This window comes from Pelodiscus sinensis, chromosome 19, assembly GCF_049634645.1.
Source record: "Pelodiscus sinensis isolate JC-2024 chromosome 19, ASM4963464v1, whole genome shotgun sequence".
NCBI classification, from domain to species: domain Eukaryota; kingdom Metazoa; phylum Chordata; order Testudines; family Trionychidae; genus Pelodiscus; species Pelodiscus sinensis.
In genome coordinates this window covers 11126035-11148052 of record NC_134729.1, presented here as the reverse complement: position 1 = coordinate 11148052, position 22018 = coordinate 11126035, and the positions used below count along the sequence as shown (strand labels likewise).

At 49.5% G+C, this 22018-nt stretch overlaps 1 protein-coding gene across 1 annotated transcript in view; it reads left to right on the top strand.

Annotated features, from left to right (window-relative positions):
* The first annotated feature begins 8225 nt into the window (after positions 1 to 8225).
* LOC102449812 (adhesion G protein-coupled receptor E1-like) overlaps positions 8226 to 22018 on the top strand; it is an 80443-nt gene continuing 66650 nt past the window's right edge. The window contains exons 1-3 of the mRNA XM_075902267.1: positions 8226 to 8482; positions 12283 to 12503; positions 19622 to 19669. Of these exons, the coding sequence (XP_075758382.1) occupies positions 12473 to 12503; positions 19622 to 19669 (79 nt within the window). The 5' untranslated portion in view covers positions 8226 to 8482; positions 12283 to 12472. The remainder of the gene's footprint in view (positions 8483 to 12282; positions 12504 to 19621; positions 19670 to 22018) is intronic.

The following is a 22018-nucleotide window of genomic DNA, read 5'->3' as shown; positions in this document are numbered from 1 at the left end:
CCCACATGACCTTTGCCAAATCCTTTCCCTTCTAGATGGCTCAGTTTCCCCACATGAGCAGGGAGACAATCTAGTTGTCTCTCCCCAGATCCATGGCAAGATGGGGGTGTGCGTGGTCACAGGGCAGTGTGGTTCAGTGAGCAGAGGCCTGGAGGAAGTGACCTGCGTGGCAGCGGATCCTCTAACTAGTCAGGATGGGTGGGAAGGACCCTCATGAAATCGCTGCAGCCGTAGCACCTGGGGCTCAGGACAAAGTAGAAAGATGTGGGGGGGAGTGGCAGGCAGAACTGCTCTTGCATGGGAGCCAGTGGAGATCCAGCATTAGCCTCTTACACCCAGAGCTTCCCTCACCCCACGTCAGACACTTACCTGTGCAGCTGAAGGGGGCACCAGGCTGGCTAGGCAGGATGTAGCCTGACCGGCACCTGCAGGTGTAACTGCCCGGGGTGTTGGTGCAGATGGAGTTGGGGCCGCAGGGCGATGGGTCTCGGGAACACTCATCAATATCTGGACGGGGAGAATCCAGACTGGCCATGTGTGACACTAGGACGCCAGTGTTCTACGGCCCTGGGCTCCTCACGCTGACCCAAACCCCATGGGATCCAGTGGGAATCTTTCCATCAGCTCCACGGGCCTTTTGCATCGGTCACTCTGCCCTGGATTTGTAGTGGTGTATTTGCCATTGGTCCTAAGCAGGCTGAGCTCTCTGGGTACCAGACCAGGTTTAAGAGGGGTTTGTGTTGAATGGTGACTGGGTTGTGTTAACACCTTTGGCCCACAGAATCCAGGTAAATTAATACATTTTAGGGGGAGTTGGGTTGTGTGGAAGGGAAATTCCATAAGAGTATGAAGGGGGTGTTGTGGGGATGTGGGAGTGGAAGCAGGGACAGGTGGCAGGAGAGGAGAGATATGGAGGGTGAGCAGGTGCTGAGGGGAATGAGGCACCAAGGATACTGAGACACTGAGCCAAAAAGGGGTAAGCAACCTGCAGGGTAAATGACCCAAATTCTACTGTTAAAGGTCTGTTAGGAAAGCATGTACATTCCAGGCTTAACTGTTAATTCAAACTAAGGGGTTTACCTTGGAATCGTGCTTCTCTGCCGTTTGTAGACGCAGGAAGTTATTCCAGGCTAGTCGGTTTCCAAAATGGCGACCACCCGGGAACATGCTAATGATACACAGGATATTTAAATCCCGCGCTTCATTTGCAATTTCAGTCGCCCTCATTAGCCTCCCATGTTCGAACTAGAGGGGTAGTGTAGACGTACCCAAAGAGATTTATTAGGGCATAAGCATTTGTGAGTAAAACCCACTTCATCCCTGAAAGTGGCAGGCGATGGGCAGTTGCTTTATGCTAATCTGGGTAGCAATTTTCCTGTGATATTTAAGAAACAGGAGGTTACTTCAAAGCCACAGTGTGCACCTGGTATTCACCTGCTGTCAAGAATCTGCAAGAGAACTATACAAAGAACACTTTGGGCCATGGATCTGTTATCTCCAATCCACTTAAGCTTCATCTGGGTAAGTCTGACTCCCAAGACTGAGGTCTCCAAGTCCAGACCGGGTGACCTTGATATTCAGCTATAATGTATGAAACCAATTCTGAAAGAGCTTTTAGCAACTCTGAAGCTCACCATCTCTACTGTGAACTGACCTAAGAACTCTATTCATACCTGTATGGACAATACCCTCTTGTCTTAATAAATCTTAGTTTAGTTCATAAGAATTGGCTGCAGGTGCATATTTGATAAGATCAAATAGTGTGACACTGTTGCAAAAAAAGCAAACATGATTCTGGGAGGCATTAACAGGAATGTTGTGAGCAACACAAAAGAAATCATTCTTCTACTCTACTCTGCACTGATTAGACCTCAATTGTAGTATTGTGTCCAGTTCTGTGCATGACATTTCAAGAAAGATGTGGAGAAATTGGAGAGGGTCCAGAGAAGAGCAACAAAAATGATTAGATGACTAGAAAACATGAGGGAAGACTGAAAGAATTGGGCTTGTTTAGTTAAGAAAAGAGAAGACTGAGAGGGGACATAATAGAGGTTTTCAAGAATCTAAAAGGGTGTCATAAGGAGGAGGGAGAAAAATAGTTCTTGGTCTCTGAGGATAGAACAAGAAGCAATGGGCTTAAATTGCAGCAATGGGGGTTTAGGTTGGACATCAAAAAAAACTTCCTTCCTGTCAGGGTGGTTAAATACTGGAATAAATTGCCAGGGGGAGGGGAGGCAGGGGCGGGTTGTGGAATCTCTATCACTGGAGATATTTAAGAACAGGTCATGTACGTCGGAGCCCCGCCCCCCTTCCCCTCACTCTGTGGCGGTTCAGGCTGCACGGCCCCCCGGATACCCTCCCCCGAGCTGCTTCCGTCCCCCCTTCCTCTGGCCCCCCCATCCTCCCCTCCAGCCCCAGAGCCCCCCCAGATCTGCTTTCCACCCTGCTTCCGGCCAGCCCTGCCCCCTTCCCCTCTGTGCACAGTGCGCTGCGCCACTCAGCTGGGAGCAGCACATTGCGCCACGGATGGGTAGGAAGGGGAAGGGGCAGGGGCACCACACAGGGAGGGGAAGGGGGCAGGGCTAGCTGGAAGGGGGCATGTGAAGCAGAGCTGGGGGGGTTGGGGGCTGTACAGTAGGATGGGAGGGCCCGGAGGAAAGGGGGAGGGAAGCAGTGCTGGCGGGAGGGTGTCCGGGGGGCCATGGGGCTGGCCAGCAGGAAGAGGGGGTGGGAAGCAGATCTGGGGAGGGAATAGGGGCTTTGGGGCTGGACGGGAGGAGGGGGGCGGGAAGCAGACCTGGCGGGGGTTGGGGTGCAGACACGGGCCTCTTGCCACCGCTTGCTCCCCCGCCAGGGCCCAGCTGAGCGCCGCTCATGTGGGCCCGGTGGGACAGGAAGGGGGGTGGGGTGGTGATGTACACGGCCAGGGGGCGGCGCCATGTACGTCACCGCCTCCCCTTCCTCCTCCCGCCATGGCGCTGAGTAGTGTGCCCCTCAGCCAGGCCACCGCAAGAGAAGGGGGGCGGTGATGTAGACAGCCCCGCCCCCTAGCTGTGTACGTCACTGCCCTGCCCCTCATCCCCGGCGGGGAGGAAGGAGAAGGGGAAGGGGGTCGGGGAGAGACAGAGGGGAAAGAGAGGTAGGAGGAGGAGGAGAAGAGAAACGGAGAGAGAGAGGCAGGAGGGAAGAGAAAGAAAGAGATGGAGAGAGAGGCAGGAGGCGGAGGAGAGCTGAGGGGGGGAGGCAGTAGGAAGAGAGAGAGAGAGAGATAGAGAGAGCGAGAGAGCTCAGGAGAAAAGACCTGAAAATCCCATCTTATGACGGGCTAATTGGCTAGTTAATAATAGCCACCAGGTTAAGGGATTTTCTGCCCCGTTCTTTGCCGTTTACCTTGATTGAGCAATCTCAGTGCAGCCTTCTAGGAACTCAGTCCCAAGCACCAGGAGGGTTGTAGGCTCGGGAGTGGAGGTCTGGGGGGTCATGAGATTTGTGGTAGGGAATGAAGCATTGAGGTAGTAGGAAACGGGAGGGACAGTTATAGATATTGTGTGTTGCTGGAGAAGGCTCTTCTGTTGAGGTGTGGTAAGAGATTGGTGGGGGAGTTGTGGGAAGGGTCTACCATGGGTGTAGTTCTGGGGTGCCATGGAGAAGTGTGTGGGAGGGTGCAGATTTATGTCTTTCATACTGATCAGCAGAGGTTTCTGCTTAGCCTTGTGTATAGGATACCCTAGGATGGGATAGGTGCAGAGATGCAGGTATAGGTCGAGCCAGGGTTCCCCTGGCACTACAGAACCAAGCCCCTCACGGCACACTAGTCATTCCACTGCTGCCCTAGGAAGGTATTTAAACAGAAGCTACTAAAGTTAAGTGTTGCTAAGTCAGTAGGCCCAGAGAATTTGCATCCAAGAGTTTTAAAAGAGTCATCTAATGACCTTGCTGGGTCATAGGTACAGGTATAGTTATAGGTATAGGTCTAGGTATAGGTCAATCATAGAAAACTAGGACTGGAAGGGACCTCTAGAGGGATTGTTAATGTTGACTTTCCAAAAGACATTGGAGAAGTTCTGAAGGCTGGAAGAAAGCTAAGGCTGGGCAAATGGGGAAAGCTGGGTAATTGTAAACCTGTCAATTTGCCATTGATCCAGAGCAAGGTAACGGAGTGGCTTATATGGAATTAAATTAATAATGAATGGAGGGCAATATAATTCATGCAAATCAATATAGGTTTATGGAAAATAGATCCTGTCAAATTAGCTTGACATTTTTTTGGGTGGAGGGTGGTGAAATCACATGGTCATAGTGCTGATGTAATGTACTTAGAAGTCTGTGAGGCAATAGACTTGGTGCCACATGAGACATCTATCAGGGATGATCTAGACAGAACTTGTTGCTACCATGAGTGGAAACTTGGACAAAAAAGTGGAAACTTGGACAAATGACCAGGAGGGGTTTAAATGTATAGCTCGAGAATGCCGGGGGGTTATCAGGAAGGCGAAAGTGCAATTGGAATTGCGACTGGCAAAGGATGTGAAGGATAACAAGAAAGGTTTCTACAGGCGTGTTAACAAGAAGAAGGTGATCAGAGAGGGTGTGGGGCCCCTATTGGATAGGGCGCCGATATATGCCATACCAGAGGCGTTATGACTATTATCACCGGAGACAACCATGGCAGCAGCAACAACAAAGGCCATTAGATAATTCCCGATAACGTCAATGACTTTCAAGACATCACAAGCAGAATAATCGTCCGCAAACTCAGCCAAACACCAGGCAGCAAGTTTGACTCCTGGTTGGGAGCAGTCAACCAGTCTCATCCCTCACCACCTCACTGTTTCTACATCCCCTACGCCCGTTTTACAACCACTGGGCATGCATCACCAATGACATATGGGTACTAGAAATAATAAGAACTGGCTACTCTATCCCCTTCCTTTCCATCCCACCTACAACCCCCTCAAACCTGTCCCTTTTCAGGGACCCCTCTCACAAGCATCTGCTCTAGTCAGAAATTCAACATGTTCTGTAGATGGTTGCAGTCTAAGCTGTTCCACAAGAATTCAGGGGGAAAGGGTTCTATTTACACTATTTCCTAGTTCAAAAGACAACAGAGAGTTGGAGGCCAATCATGGACCTCAGACGTCTAAATAAGTTCCTACAAAACAGCGTTTCAAGATGGTAACTCTCACATCTATAATTCTGGCTTCAGACCAAAATGACTGGTTTGTTGCTCTTGACCTACAAGATGCTTACTTTCATGTCACAATTCACCCCTCACACAGACAATTCCTCAGATTTGTGGTGGGAGACAATCACTATCAATACTGAGTCCTTCCATTAGGACTTTCATCAGCTCCCAGAGTGTTCACAAAAGTGCTCTCTGGTCGCAGCTCATCTCCGTTGCAAGGGAGTGCACATATTCCCCTATCTCGACGACTGCCTCATAAAAGGCCGATCGTCTACACAGGTCACCAGGATGTTGACCATCACCGAATGGACCTTCCACTGTCTAGGATTACTAGTAAACAAAGTCAAATCAACTTTGTCCCCTACTCAAAACTGAGAGTTAGTTGGGACAAGATTGGACTCAACAACAGTGAGAGCATTCCTCCTTCTAGCCAGGTTCGAGACCATACAATCTATAATAGATACCTGCCGATCCAGCCCAAGAATCCAGATCTTTTTAGCCCTCAAACTTATGGGGCCGCAACTACTTTCATAGTTCAGCATGCAAGGCTACATTTTCATTCCCTTCAACATTGGCTGGCCACCGTGCAAAAACATATCACTCCAGACGTACACAGGATGGTAGCGATTCCCCCCAACGTTATCATGTCGCTTCGTTGGTGGACCGCACAAGGGAACTTACTGTCTGAGGTACCTTTCCAACAACCACAACACATCAAATTACAACAGACGCTTCCCTCCTGGGATGGGTCACCCACACGAGCAATATGGCTGTGCAGGGCTGCTGGACACGCCAAGAGACACTGCTCCATATAAATCTACTGGAGCTCAGGACCGTCTTCAATGCCTGCAAACATTTCGGGGATCACATTCGCAATTCCATGGTAAAGATTCTGACAGATAATGTGGCCATGATGTTCTACATCAATCATCAAAGTGGAGCATGCTCGTGATCCCTATGTGCAGAGGTGGTCCGACTCTGGAACTGATGCATCAAAAATGCCATCATTCTTGTAGCATCATACTTACCTGGCATAAGCAACGCAACAGCAGACTCACTCAGCAGGAATTTCATGCCAGACCACGAATGGAAGCTTCACCACGAACCCCTTCACTGCCTATTTTGCAAATGGGGCACCCCCCTCATAGACCTATTTGCAACATACAGCAACAGGAAGTGCCGCCGGTATTGCTCCAGGGCAGGTCTTGGTCGTCATTCTCTGGGCGATGCGTTCCTCATCAGTTGGACCGGCCCACTGATGTATGCCTTTCCTCCCATGACCTAATCCCAAGGGTATTTCAGATCAAGACTGATCGAGCCACAGTAATATTGATAGCGTCTTCATGGGCCAGACAACACTGGTTTCCTCTACTGTTGCAACTATCCCATTGTCCACATTTTCAGCTGCCACTTTTTCCGACACTACTCACCAAGAACCACGGCCACCTGCTCCATCCACAACTTCACACGATGCACTTCGCAGTGTGGTCCCTAGCTGGCTAAGCGCTAATGAGACCCTACGTACCGACGATGTCAGAAACGTCCTGATGCATAGCAGACGACATAGCACAAGAACCACATACTTGGCAAAATGATCAAGATTTACTATCTGGTGTTCAGACCGCCAGATTGACCCAGTATTGACTCCTATCCATACCATCCTTGACTACATAATGGGCCTTCACCAAGTGGGTCTGGCTATACCATCCTTGAAAGTACATCTCGTGGCAATAGCAGCTTTCCGACAGCCCATAGAGGGGTCTTCTGTGTTTGCACACCCCCTCACTAAAAGATTCATTAAGGGGTTAACAAATTTGCACCCATCCATATGCATGCGCGTGCGCACACACACACGCACACACACTGTGGGATTTGGACTTAGTACTGTGGACCCTTACAGCCCCACCATTCGAACCATTGGCTATGATACCTCTACAACTCCTGACCCAAAAATTGGTGTTCCTGCTTGCGATTACCTTGGCGTGAAGAGTCAGTGAGCTCTCGGCGTTGATGGCTGTACCTCCATACACCATCTCCCAAAGGAACTGTGTCATACTCAGACACCACCCAGCCTTTATACCTAAAGTCTGTTCAGAATACCATATCAACGAGCCTATAGTATTACCTATGTTTTCCCCTAAACGGCATGCTTCAGCTAAGGAGGCCGCTCTACATACATTAGATGTGCGTAGGGCGCTGGCCTTTTATACTGACCGTACTAAGTCCTTTAGAAAAACAGACAGACTTCTCCTGCCCCTAGCTGAACGTTCCAAGGGAGAGCCCATTTCTGCCCAAAGAGTAGCTAACTTAATTGTCTCCTGCATATCTCAATGCTACTCTATTCAGGGGATACCCCTTCCTGAGGTTCCAGGGCATACTCCACAAGGGCCATTTCAACTTCCACTGCCTTTCTCAGGGGCGTTCCTCTTCCAGACATTCATAGGTCAGCCACGTTGGCATCCTACCGCACCTTTGTATAACATTATGCTGTACAGCACAGGTAGGTTCCAGATAAATCCATTACAGCCGCAGTCCTTTCATCAGACAATCATTAAGCTCCGAATCCCATCTACCTTCTCATACACGGGGAGTGGGACACTGCTGTGCAGACACCTACTGTGGAGCACCCAGGGGGACTCCTCAAAGAAGAAAGCGAAGTTACTCACTTTGGTGCAGTAACTATCGTTCTTTGAGATGGTCCCCGTGGAGGTCTCAAGTTGTGGAGGGAGAGGTCCAGGTTGGATATTAGGAAAAACTATTTCATTAGGAGGGTAGTGAAGCACTGGAATGGGTTACCTAGGGAAGTAGTGGAGACTCCATCCCTAGAGGTGTTTAAGTCTCAGCTTGACAAGGCCCTGGCCGGGTTGATTTAGTTGGGATTGGTCCTGCCTAGAGCAGGGGGCTGGACTTGATGATCTTCTAAGGTCTCTTCCAGCTCTATGGTTCTATGATTCTATGATGCTTCACTACCCACTCACCTCCCCGCTTCGGCGTCCGTTTCCATTTTTTTGTGTTACAGATTCTGAGGCAGGTATGAGGAACTGGCTCAGACCGGACCAAGCAATGCGAAAGGGAGCAAAAACTGCAAGATGCTCCCCGTGCATGCACAGTCTGGCCAGACTACTGCTGCAAAAATCTCCATCCTGCAGCGCCGGGTAAAGCCCAGCACCTACAGCGGAGCACCCATGGGTACCATCTCGAAGAACGATAGTTACTGCACCAAACTGAGTAACTTTGCTTTCTGCATCAACCAAGGACTACGTATCTTCAGCTCCGTTTTACACACTCCATCTCAAGGTGTGGTACCTGGATGATTGACTTTTCCCCCCAAAATTACGTTCATCTATGTGTCTGCAAATTCTATTCTTAACTATTGTTTCAACTAATTTGCCCAGTACTGACATTAGACTTACCTGTCTGTAATTGCCAGGATCACCTCTAGAGCCCTTTTCAAATATTGGAATCATGTTAGCTATCTTCCTGTCATCAGATACAGAAGCTGATTTAAAGGATAGGTTACAAACCACTTGTTACTGTTATGTTTATCAATTTGTTCCAAAATGTCCTCTAATGACACCTCAGTCTGGGACAATTCCTCAGATCTGTCACCTAAAAAGAATGGTTCAGGTTTGGGAATCTCCCCAGTATCATCTGAAGAAGAGAATTCATTTAGTTTCCTGCAATGACTTTATCATCTTTGAATGTTCCTTTACCATCACAGTCATTCAGAGACCCCACTGGTTGTTTAGCAGGCTTCTGCTTCTGATGTACTTAAAAAACGTTTTGCTATTACTTTTTGATTTTTTGGCTAGTTGCTCTTGAAACTCTTTTTTGCCTTTTCTAATTATACTAGCCAATTAGCCCATCATAAAATGGGATTTTCAGATCTTCTCTCCTGAGCTCTCTCGTTCTGTCTCTCACTCTCTCTCCTCCAACTGCTTCCTCCCTTCTCTCTCAGCTCTCCTCCATCTCCTGCCTCTCTCTCTGTCTCTTTCTTTCTCTTCTCCCCCTCCTGCCTCTCACTCTCCCTTTCTCTTCTCCTCCTCCTCCTGCCTCTCTCTCCCTGCCCCCCTCCCTGTTCCCCTTCTCCTTCCCTCCCACCGTGGCGCTTGGCTGAGTGCTGCCTGCTCAGCCGGGCTGCCGCGATGGAGGGAGGCGGGGCGGTGACGTGCACGGCCAGGGCTGGGGCCGTGTACATCACTGCCCTCCTTTCCCATCCCACCCCAGGGAAGCCCAAATAGCCCCTTGCGCTGCTGGCTCCCCCGGTGGCCCAGCTGAGGGGTGCAGCCTCAGCTGAGTGCCACAGCGGGAGGGAAAGGGGGGGCGGTGATGTACACGGCCAGGCGGCAGGGCCGTATACGTCACCACCCTGCCCCCTTCCCCTCCCTCCGTGGTGGCTCGGCTGAGTGTTGCACTCTCAGCTGGGCTGCTGTGGGGGAGGAGGGGTGGGGCAGTGATGTACACGACCAGGGGGCGGGGCTGTCTGTCATCGCCCACCCCCGCGGTGGCCCGCCTGACGAGTGCACCACTCAGCACCACGGCAGGAGGAGGAAGGGGGAGCAGTGACGTACACAGCCCCGCCCCCTGGCCATGTACATCACTGCCCTGCCCGCCTTCCTGTCCCACCGGGGCTCAGCTGAGCGGTGCAGTGCCAGCGCCACTCAGCTGCGGTCATTTGAGGTCCGGCTGCGGCCAGTGGCTGCACCCCCCCCTCGCCAGGTCTGCTTCCAGCCCCCCTTCTCCCGTCCAGTCCCACAGCCCCTAATCCCCCCGCCCCAGCTCTGCTTCCCACCCCCTCTTCCTGCTGGCCAGCCCCACGGTCCTCTGGACACCCCCCTGCCAGCACTGCTTCCCTCCCCCTTCCTCTGGCCCCCCCATCCTCCCTTACAGCCCCCAATTCCCCCCCAGCTCTGCTTTCCATCCCCCTTCTGGCCAGCCCCACCCCCTTCCCCTTCCTCTGTGGCGCTTTGGCCAGCCCCACGGCCCCCCGGATACTTCCCCCGCCAGCGCTGCTTCCCTCCCCCTTCTTCTGGGCTCCTCCCCATCTTCCCCTCCAGCCCCACAGACCCCGATACTCCCCCAACTCTGCTTTCCACCCCTCTTCCAGCCAGCCCTACCCTCTTCCCCTCCCTCCATAGTGCGCTGCACTGCTCCCAGCTGAGCAGCGCTCCTGCCAGGCCCCAGCGGGGGAGCAAGCAAAGCAAGTGGCCCTTTAGGGTCTACGCTCCCCATGCGTGGGGAGCATGGACCCCAAACAGCCGCTTGCTCCCCTGCCGGGGCCCAGCTGAGCAGCACAGTGCTCAGCCAAACCACCATGGAGAGAGGGGAAGCGGGGGCGGGGCGCTGACATACACGGCCAGGGGGCATGGCCATGTACGTCAGCATTACAGACTCACAGACAATGGGCTACTATATATATATTTTACAATATTTACACCTTATTAATAAGGTTAGCAGAGTCACAAACACCTCAATTTCATAAGACAAGGAATGTACATTCATATTTCCTTACCATAAACTTACATCGTTCCTTCTAGAACACTCTTAGGTGTTAGCCTATCATCTTTCTCATTACCTTCACCTTCCCCATCATCACCAGGGACCATCATTTTGGTCCTTCCGAGAACTACATCTTCTCCTCCCAGTCAACCCTTGGCTGCAGTCCCACTTAAATACCAATTGACTCTGACGATAACATGTTTTATGCATATTCAATAGGGGGGTGTTTCTAATGCTGAAGTGTTCTTTTCCTATTGGTAAATATATATTATTGCTCTTAACTTACTATCGTATACGTCAATTCGTTGCCATGGGTCGTTGTGGTTATTTATTGCAACCTGTGTCATAATTGCTTAATTCAGTCTGAACCAGCTATTTGGGACTTATATTTAATAATACATCTGCTGAGTCTGAGGGTATTGTTCTCGCCATCCTGTGTGGGTGGAAGGTCCAGGATCTAAGTTCCCCCTTTTCAGGCCCATGAAACCATAAACAAGTGATGACCAGTATCCGGGTGAAACAGTGTCACAACCACAGAAGTCTGCAAACCTCAGCTCCTGCTGATCTTGCAAACGGCCTGTTGAAGCATGGACAAAAGATAAAATATAACCCCATATTACTTGACCTGAACTGTTCTCTCATTCAAATATAAGCCTATCCTTTAACTGATTGTAATTTTGCTGGAAGAGGTCATGAAAATGAAGTGCTGATTAGCATTTTGTCATGCTTCATTTGCATAATATATTCCAAGCTATTTTTATGCAAGGAGTTTTTGCGCAAACACAAGCAGTGTAGCCATGGCCGTTTTGCGCAAAACCACTTTTTACACTAAAAGGAAATGTCCACACTGCTTGTTTTTGTGCAAAAACACCTTGCGCAAAAATGACTCAGAATAGATTATGCAAATGAAATGTGACAAAATGCTAATCAACACTTCATTTGCATTGCCCCGTCTGCCAAAAGCTGTAGTGTAAACAAAGCCTATGGGTATTTTCTGCTGCCACAGAAAGTTCTACCTTTTCCCAGGGCACAGAGGAGGAGGAGCATAAATAGCTGTAATTCTCCCTGTTGCTGAGGTAATGGGCATGTTAGAAATGGAGCTAAGGCACTGAGAGAAGAGATCTCCCATGTGCTAGTGGTGTGACACTCAGAGGAAGGAAACTTCACACACTCCCCAACCACCAGTTCCTGATTAGCCTGGGTGCAGGGGAGTGTGCAAAGTCTCTTCACCCCCCATCTCTGCCCTGCCAGGGACTTGTGGTGCCTGCAGGGAACCACCAGCTGTTTTGACAGCTGGGGGATCCCTCTGGTGTGGCACACTCCTGATGGGGTGGAGGAAGAGACTTCACACGCTCCCTGCTTTACAGGTCTAAATTGGCTTGGGGGTAGGGAAGCAGGTGGGTGGCCACAGGTTGGATCCGGTCCACAGACCCCATCTTGCCTACCCCTGCATTAGATCACCCCCTCTCAAGCTAGGATGAGACCCAGGAGTCCTGTCTCCCAGGCCCATACAAAATAACCTTCCCCCCATGCAGCCCACTTTCAGTTTCTCATTAGATAAGACTGCAACTTCCCCTGTTGTTTCCTGTTAATTGCAGGGGTGTTATTTGGGAGACAGGGGTAATAAACATATGTTAGATGCCTGTTGCAAGAGGAACAGCACTGAGCTGAAACACCCTGACAAAGAAGCGGCAGAAAAAACAGTGTCACTCAGCAAACTTCTGCTAGATGAGAAGAAGATAAAGTCGGTGCAGTTTCCTTGCCTGGCAGGAGAAGGCAGTGGCCACAATGAGGGTGCAGTTTATCACCTCCCTTGTAGGTAAGTTTGCAAGGAATTGGGTTATTTTCTTTTTGTGCTGACTGTTCATTTGGCCCCAGCTAACGCAGGTGGGAGCCTGCCCAAACACTAACAGCACGGAGGCAGGGGATGCCCCAGGAGTACTATTCTGACTGGGGGGTTTTTGTGTCCATTAGGCCTGGAACAGTCAAGCTGTGCAAGCTGGGGCAACTAGAAACAGCGGGAGGCTCAGAGGAATGGAGGGCCAGTGTTGGCCCTCTGCTGAAACTCAGTGAGGGTTTGGGCTGGCTGACCTCCCGTACCAAAAGGAGAGGGAAGGGCCCATGAGAAATCAGGACCCTGAGATTGACAGTTCCCAGGAGCAATGGGGAGAGAACAACGCTCCTGGTCAGCCTGTTTTACAAGCCGGGCAGGTTAATGAAGGGGTCAGGGCACCAGGGGTCTTGTCCACTGGATGAACTGGATTTGCCTGGGTCAGGTAGAGTGGGGCTAAACTCAGGAGTGAGCAGGGGTCTGAGCAGGTGTGGGGGAGCAGAGCCGGGTCAGCCAGAGAAGCAGCCCAGGAGGCAAATCAGTGTTGTGGCAGAGCTGCAGACACAGAACCAGAGGGGCCAGAGAAGCAATCCTGGGGACTGGATGCAGCACAGCCGAGAATGGAGCTGGGGCTGGAGCAGCCTGGAGCTAAGGAGAGTGGGGGGGCTCTGGGTAAAGGATCCAGCCATGGGAGATGCCACAGCCAAGTTGCCTCACAGGCCAGACTTGGAGGGGGAGTGTAACCCTGACTGGGGGGCTACTGCTGGGGAGAAAAGCCCTGTCCCCCCCAGAGCCTGAAGGCTTGTGGCCACTGCCAGAACAAGCAACCAAACTGGAGGATTGGGCCAAAAGAAATCTGATGAGGTTCAAAAAGGACAAGTGCAGGGCCCTGCCCTTGGGACGGAAGAATCCCAAGCATTGTTACAGGCTGGGGACCGGCTGACTAAGTAGCAGTTCTGCTAAAAAGGACCTGGGGATTATAGTGGATGAGAAGCTGGACATAGTCAAGAGTGGGCCCATGTAGCCAAGAAACCAGGAATCCCCCTCTGTATAGTTAGAAAGCCAAAGAGGAGCCTTTAGGAAGGTCACTGGGCCACGGCGGCTGCTTCCCCAGCAGTGCAAAGAGCTCCAGAGCTCCAGAGCCAGCAGGGTGAGGAGATGGGCTGCCTGGAGCACCCTCACTACTAGACCCATACCAGCCTCCTCCTCTTATCCCGCAGGCTGGGGCCCACTGAACAGTTTGAATGACCCTGGAAGAAGATGACAGAGAGCTTTTGGGTCTGGTGCTGGTGAAAGGTGCTTGGGACTATAAGCAAAGAAGCTCTCCCTGGGTTTTGGTCCCTCCTGCATTTGGAGAGGCAGGATTGTAACTAAACCCGACCAGATCAAAGGAAACACCAGATCCCATCATCAGTTTCTGCTCCCAATTAGTACAAACCCAGGGCTCAGAGCTTTGAGTAGCCACTTGAGCCGAAAAGGGGAAACCACAATTTTAACTGAGATAGGATCTTTGAGAAGTCATGGGGTTTGTCAGTGACGTGACTTCAGCCCAATGGTGACCTGTCACATAAGTGCAGATTTGATGAGTGATCTAGACACACAAAGAGTCATTAGCGAGACAGTTTACAGAAGCCACACAGATTGGGGAGGAGGTCATAAGGGACAGGACAGGGCATGGACACAGAGAGATCTGGATCCCACAGGAGTGAATCAAACAATACGCATTTCAGTGGGACTAAACCTCTGGATATACGTCTAGGAACACTGGTGTTGACTGTGGTCACAGCATGGGGGGCTGCATCCTGAGAAGCAAAGATCTGGGGGATCACAGTGGGCAACCCAGAGGGCATGAGCTTCCAGTGTGACCTTGTGATCAAAGGGGCAAATGCCATCCCGGGGAGCACAGGCAGGGGAATATCAAGTAGGAGCAGGGAGGCCATTTTACCTCAGCATTTGTCACTGGTGCGACCCCCGCTGGAATCCTGTGTCCAGTGGTGGGGCCCATAATTCAGGAAGGGTGAAAAAATTGGAGAGGGGTCAGAACTATCACGAGAATGAGTAATGAGGTGGAACACAAAGGCTAAGGAAATATTCCAGGAGCTCCATCTATTTAACCCAACATAAGAACAGCCATACTGGCCCATTCTCATCCTCTGTCAAACCTCAGAGGCTACAGACACCATCCTGGCTAATAGTCATTGATGAACCTGTCCTCCATGAATGTATCTAGCTCTTTTTGGAATACTGTTAAAATTCTGGTCTTCACAACATCTTGTGGCAAGGAGTTCCACAGGCTGATTGTGCATTGTGTGAAGAAATACTTTTGTTTGTTTAAACCAGCTACCTATTAATTTCATTTGGTGACCTCTAGTTCTTGAGTTATAGGAAGGAGTAATTACTTCTTTATTCACTTTTTTCACACCAGTCATGATTTTATAGACCTCTATCATATTCCCACTTAGGGTGCATCTACACTGCAGGGCTTAACACGAAATAAGCTACGCAAATTAAGCTTCATCAATTGTATACCTTATTTCAAAATAGGAAGCGTCTACACAGCACTTATTTCGAAACAGAGCACTCTTTCTCCGAATTCCCTTACTCCTCATACAATGTGGGTTACAGGAGTTGGAGTAAGAAGTCCTCCATCTTGACAGTATTTTGATGTTATTTCGAAATAACTGCCGGCTGTGTAGACATGGACTAAGTTATTTCGGAATAGTACTAGTTATTTCAAAATAGTGTTGCAGTGTAGAGCACCCTTAGTTGTCCCTTTTCCAAGCTGAAAAGTTCCAGTTTTATTAATCTCTCCTCAGGTGGCAGCTGTTCCATACCCTAAATTTTCTGAACTTTTTCCAGTGCCAAGATATCTTTCTTTTTTGAGATGAGGTTACATATCTACACACGGTATTCAAGAAGTGGGTAAATCACGGATTTATATAGAGGCAGTAAGATATTCTTTGTCTTATTCTCTATCCCTTAATGATTCTCAAAGCTTAACAAAAGGAAGACTAAAGGGTGCTATTGAGCTAAGTCTATAACCACTTACATGGAGAATAAATATTTCGTCATGGGCTTTTTAGAGTAGCAGAGAAAGGTCTAACAAGATCCAATGGTTGAAAGTTGAAGCTAGACAAATCCATAGTGGCAAATTATAACAGTGAGGGCAAGTAACCAGTGGAAAAACTAACCAAGGATCATTATTAGAATCCTACCAAATTACTGGTCCATTTTAGTCAATTTCACTGTTATAGGATTAGATTTTTTATGGTAAATTTAATGATTTCACCTATTGAAATCTGAAATATCATGGTGTAATAATTGTAGGGGCCCTGGCCCATAAAGGAGTTGTGGGGGGTTGTAAGGTTGTGTGTGAGGGGGGAGGGAGGAGTGCAGTACTTCTGCGCTGGCAGTGGCGCTGCCTTCAGAGTAAACAGCTAGAGAGTGGTGCCAGTACCATCAGTATCAGCAGCACAGAACTGAGGATGACGTGGCGTGGCATGGTATGGGCACTCTTATTTCTGCGCTGCTGCCTGCAGAGCTGGGTCCTTAGTCAGCAGCTTCCATTCTCTGGCTGCCCAACTCTAAAGGAAGCAGTGCAGAAGCAAGGGTGGCATGGAATCGTATTGCTACCCTCACTCTGCAGTGGGTGTTACCTTCCCAGCTGGGCACCCAGCCAACAGCCACAGCTCTCCAGCCACCCCATTCTGAAGAGAGTACAAAAGTAAGGGGGAAATATTGGGAGCATCCTTAAAATCATCCCCCCGCTTTTCCCCAGCCATAGCCTGCAGCTCCAGAGGAAGGTCCCTGGCAGTTGGAGGGGCTGGGGGACAAGAGAAAAAGCCCCTGGCAGCCAGGGTGTGGCTGGAGGAAGAGAAAAGGCCCCTTGGGCCTGGGGGGGGGGGGAGAAAGGCCCCTGGCAGATGTGGGGGGGCCAGAGAGGAGCAGAGAAGGCCCCCACACTTTGCCCCCACCCAATGAGCACCTAGGCCCAACCCACTCTGAGCCCGTGTGGGTGCAGATGCTGCTGGCAGCATGAGTGTGCATCAGGAGCAGAGTCCTGGCTAAGGAGTTCTGTAAATGTCCCCCAGGTCCTGGACAGAGGCAAGCCAGACCCAGGGCTCCCCCATGCCTGCCTGTGGAGTTGTGGGGACCCACCCTCTCCACTAGCCAGCCCAGTCTCTGTCCTCAAGTCCTTCCCTGCACCCAGCTTATCACCCTTTTCCAGTCCTGCCCCAGCCATCAAATATCAGGTGCAATAATAGGACATGCAGCAGAAGGGACTTGCTGTGATATCTGCCTTTCCCAGCACAGATTCTCTCCACACCAAGAGTGAAGGGGGGGACACAGGAGTTACCTGACAGGTGTGAGAGAGGCAAGGGCTTTGCCAACCCAGAGAGTAGATTTAAACTGTAGGTAGCTTGGGCTGGTCCACCCTCAGCTGGGATCCAAGGTCTGGGAGGGACTGTCAAGAGGAAGAGACAGGTCGGAGAGCTCCACAACCCTGCTACCACATAGCCCTGTATATACATGTATCCAGCCTCACCCTACACCTAGCTGGGTTGTTGGCGCCTCCTAGTCCTACGGGGAGGCTCGTCCAGATAAGGAATATAAGGGACTAGTTGACTACCTGAGAAGTAAATGCTTATCGGGTACTGGAGTATGAACTTGTACATTTCTCTGCTGGCGCAGGTTCCTGCTCCCTCTCTCCCAAGAACGGTAGGCGGCTCTTGTATTTAAAAGAGAGAGGCGCAGCGGGATAACAGGTGCTCCTCTTATCGACTAATTGAGTAGTTGATGGAAATTCCATTGACTTCTCAATTAACTGATTAATTGAAATTTAACATTCCTACTCCAGACCCTCCTTCCTTTGCTGGTTAAAATTATTTATTTATTTAAAATATTTTTACCTGCCTCTCTATTTAAAATATTCGAGGTGGCTTACAAAATTTTTAAAACACAATACAAATATATATACAAATTTTAAATACAAGACCCCAAAGGGACATAAAAACCTGATAAAAACATGTAGAGAGGAGGAAACACACAGGGTATGTCTACACTGCCACCCTACTTCGAACTAGGATGGTTAATGTAGTCATATGAACTTGCAAATGAAGCCCAGAATTTGAATTTCCTGGGCTTCATTTGCATGTTGCCGGGCGCCACCATTTTTAAATGTCCGCTAGTGCGGACTCCATGCCCGCGGCTACACGCGGCATAAACTAGATAGTTCGGACTAGGCTTCCTATTCCGAACTATCTGTACACCCATGAAAGCTTATGCTCCTACACTTCAGTTAGTCTATAAGGTGCCACAGGACTCCTCGCTGCTTTTGCAGATTCAGACTAACACGGCTACCCCTCTGATACTTGACATAGAAACATATTTTGCTATTTTCTAGTGTCTGGACCCCTTAGTTCCCAAATGGAAACCACCTCGTAGACTGGGCTGTGAATGTGAACAGCCCCTGTGAATGTGGACAATCACACCCCGATTGGCCCCTTTGTTGCAACTCAGACCGCACCGTGAGCCACTGTAGCTGTGAGTGGGCCTGAGAGAGGATCCATGCAGCCCAGTTTGCGGAGACCTTGCCAGCAGGAGTTGTCTGAGCTTTCCACTTGCCTTCCCAGCTCCAAAGGGGTTTGGCCTGAGCTGCTGGGCTTCTGGCACCTCAACCAGGAAGTGTTTCCGAACCCCCTGGGTCTCAGCTGGGCCTGCAGTTGGCAGGGGTGGTTAGCAAGCCCAGCTTTTGGAGATCACTTGATATCTGCGTAGCTCGGAACAGAATGAGCCAGACTCCCATGTCCTTTTGTGGGGCTTTCTCTGGCTAAACTGCTGCATCGGCCACTGTCAGGAATCAGGTCCCATGGTGCCATAGTCAGTGCTCAGGGCATCTGAGTTCAGCTCTCGGTGGGGCCTGCTGGGGCTGGGTTGTGTTTTAAACTGGACAGTTCAGTATTTGAGCTTTCTGTTCAGGAAACAAATTGAGATAATAAAAATGACCAGTATTTTCTAATCAAGATTTAATGTAGATTGTGATGTAATGTCAAGTGTGCCCGGTATTTTTGTCAAAACCGTCTGGCAACCCTATGGTTTGCTGCAAAGCCCTCACACTCGAAGTGACTTAGCTTCCTTGACCTTAGGTTCACCAGAGAGACTTTTGATGTTGTGCAGGCCGGGACTTTAAGAGGGTTCAAAACAGAGCTAGTTACGTTCGTGGAGGACAGGTCCATCAATAGCTACTAGACAGGATGGGCAGGGAGGGCGTTCCTAACGTCTGTCTGTCACAGGAATGGGCGACAGGGGAGGGAGGGATCACTTGATGGTTCCCTGTTCTGTTCACTCCCTCTGGGGCAGTTGGCACTGGCCACTGTCGGGAGATGGGATTTTGGGCTAGGTGGACCTTTGGTCTGGCCCAGTCTGGCCATTATTCTACTGGACTAGATGGACTCTGTAGTCAAAAGTGTCACACTGATTGACACCACCTGGGGATTAGTTCCTGAGGTAAATGCCTTGGGATTTGGCCCAGGGAAGACTCGTTATTCTGATTATTGAGAGGCAACGCCTGGAGGGGGGAGTTTGAAAACTGTTGCCCCCTGCCAGGAGCCGGGGGATTGGAGGCTGCTAAGGGCCACCCAAATTGTTTGGTTCCCCGGCTCCTCAGGAGTTGGGGCTCTGGCTGGCTGCCTGGTGGCCCTGCTCCCCAAACCCAATGTACTCCTGCCTCTCCCCTGAAGGAGCCTAGTGCTGACCAACAACACCCCCTGGAACTGCCTGTCCCTATGGAGCCCAGCTGCCAGGAGATATTCCCCCAAAGGCTTGCTGCCCTGAGGTTCCTGGCTCTGCTGCTGCTTCTCGGCCTGGGGGTGACACACCGGCCCCTTGCTCAGCAAGAGCTACTGTTGTCTCTGAACTCAGCTGGGTGGATACAAAGTGCTCTGGAGAGTGTCTAAATAGGACTAGAGAAGCCAGCCCCAGGGGCCACGGGCCGTGGGGCTGTGACTTGGCTGAACTCAGCTAGCAGTGCCAGGAATAAACTCATCTCCTGAGGCCTCGCCCAGCCAATGCCATAGGAACATGTTTGCTTGTTTCTTCTCTTTCAGGCTTTTGCTGGCTCATCTGCCTCAAGGAGACTCATTTCTCCAATGCGGGTAAGTTGATGCCTGGAAACCTGGGCAAAATCTCCAGATCTGAACCCCTGTGTGTCCTGCAGCTGAAGGGAATTTTGAACAGGCAAAGAACTTTTCATCCCATTTCCTCCTCCCCTTCCCCTGCATTTTCCTCTTTCTGATTTTCCGTTCCCTTCTGATTCCTTACGTTGTGTCTGCCTACCCCTTCCCCACTTGCTCGGCAGGGGACTAAACAGAGCTGCCTTTTAATTCCATGATCAGTGCTAATTCCTTCTGTGTTTCCCACTGAACAGGTGTGAGGAACCATTGCTAGGCCCTGGTCACACAAGGTGCACCCATTAGGGGCTGTCCCAGGCCTTGTCATCTCCCCCTGTCATGTGATTTGGATATTAGATACGAAAGGAGCCAGCAAACACAAAGGATAAACTCTATCCCTAACTTTATTATGCACAGAATCGTAAAGTAAAGCAATGCAAAGTTACACAGATCTTATTTCAATGAATGGGAGATGTAGCACAGACAACATAATAACAGCTACACCTACCACAAAACACAAGATATTCAATTTTAAGGATATGGATATACATTTACTTATTTCTATAAATCACACACAGTTCCACCGCTAAGACCGTACCGATTGTTAGATGGGAGGTCGTGACCTCTTTGTTTCCCCTTGTGCAGAGGTGTCCACAATGCATCGGTCGGTAGGAACAGACACAGCTTCTAGTTACAGCAAGTAAGGTGTTGGGGACCTCTCTCGCTGATTATCTTTTCTACACCTATATTTATACTTGACCTGGTCATTCTGGTAATATCTACCAATTAATTACGTATTGCATAAAATGCCTATTATGCAAATATTTGGCTTACATCTTGCTATTCAGACCATACTATACTTGGTTGACAGTTCTATGGCTCAGGAGCTTCAGGGGATAGCCAAGTTAGTCTGTTACCGAAAAAAACCAACAAATGGTCTGGTAGCACTTTATAGACTAACAAAACAAGTAGATGGTATCATGAGCTTTCGTATGCACAGCCCAATTCTTCAGATGACCAGAGTTATGAGTTTGGGATATGAAAACTCAAAATAAATAGGAGAGCGGAAGGGAAAGAGGGGGTTAAAGAAAAAGGGAAGGAGGTGGGACACAGCATCATTAAGGATCTGGAGAATGGGTACTTAAACGTAAGCAGATAAAAAATCAAAGTCAATAGATAGATTCCTAAGACAGGAAGGATACCACTCAGAGAGCTGTTAGCACCTTCAGTGGTTATTAAATTGGTAGTGTCCTAGCCAGCCCATATCACGACTGAGTCCATTAGCATGTGAATTAAATTTGCGGATGATGACAATGGATTTCAGGAAGGCGGATTTTGGTAAACTCAGAGAGCTGATAGGTAAAGTCCCATGGGTAATTGTGACTGAGAGGAAAAACAACTGAGGAGAATTGGCAGTTTTTCAAAGGGACATTGTTAAGGGCCCAAAAGCAAGCTATTCCAATGTGTCGGAAAGATAGAAAATATAGCAAAAGACTGCCTTGGCTTAACCAAGAGATCTTGAATGATCTAAAAATAAAAAAGGAGTCATATAAAAAATGGAAAGTAGGACAAATTACAAAGGATGAATATAGGCAAACAACACAGGAATGCAGGGGCAAGATTAGAAAGGCAAAGGTACAGAATGAGCTCAAACTAGCTACGGGAATAAAGGGAAACAAGAAGACGTTTTATAAATACATTAGAAGCAAGAGGAAGACCAAGGAGAGGGTAGGCCCACTGGTCAGTGAGGAGGGAGAAGCAGTAACAGGAAATTTGGAAATGGCAGAGATGCTCAATGACTTCTTTGTTTCGGACTTCACCGAGAAGTCTGTAGGAACGCCTAACATAGTGAATGCTAGTGGGAAGGGGGTAGTTTTAGAAGGTAAAATAAAAAAAGAACAAGTTAAAAATCACCTAGAAAAGTTAGATGCCTGCAATTCATCAGGGCCTGATGAAATGCATCCTAGAATACTCAAGGAGCTGATTGAGGAGGTATCTGAGCCTCTAGCTATCATCTTTGGAAAATCATGAGAGACAGGAGAGATTCCAGAGGACTGGAAAAGGGCAAATATAGTGCCCATATGTAAAAAGGGAAATAAGAACAACCCAGGAAACTACAGACCAGTTATGAATTCGCCAGTATAGATATATGGGCAGAGTTGGCATCTTTTTAGGTTGCAAGGCTGGGTTCCTGGAGGCTTATGATGTGGTTGTGTGGCATGGTATTCTTTCTGATGGGGGCTGTCCAGGCTCTCCTACACTCCCCAGTATTCCTCCATGCCCTCATGGGGGGTGTGATGGGGTGTGTCCCATAGTTTGGAAGCCACTGTCCTA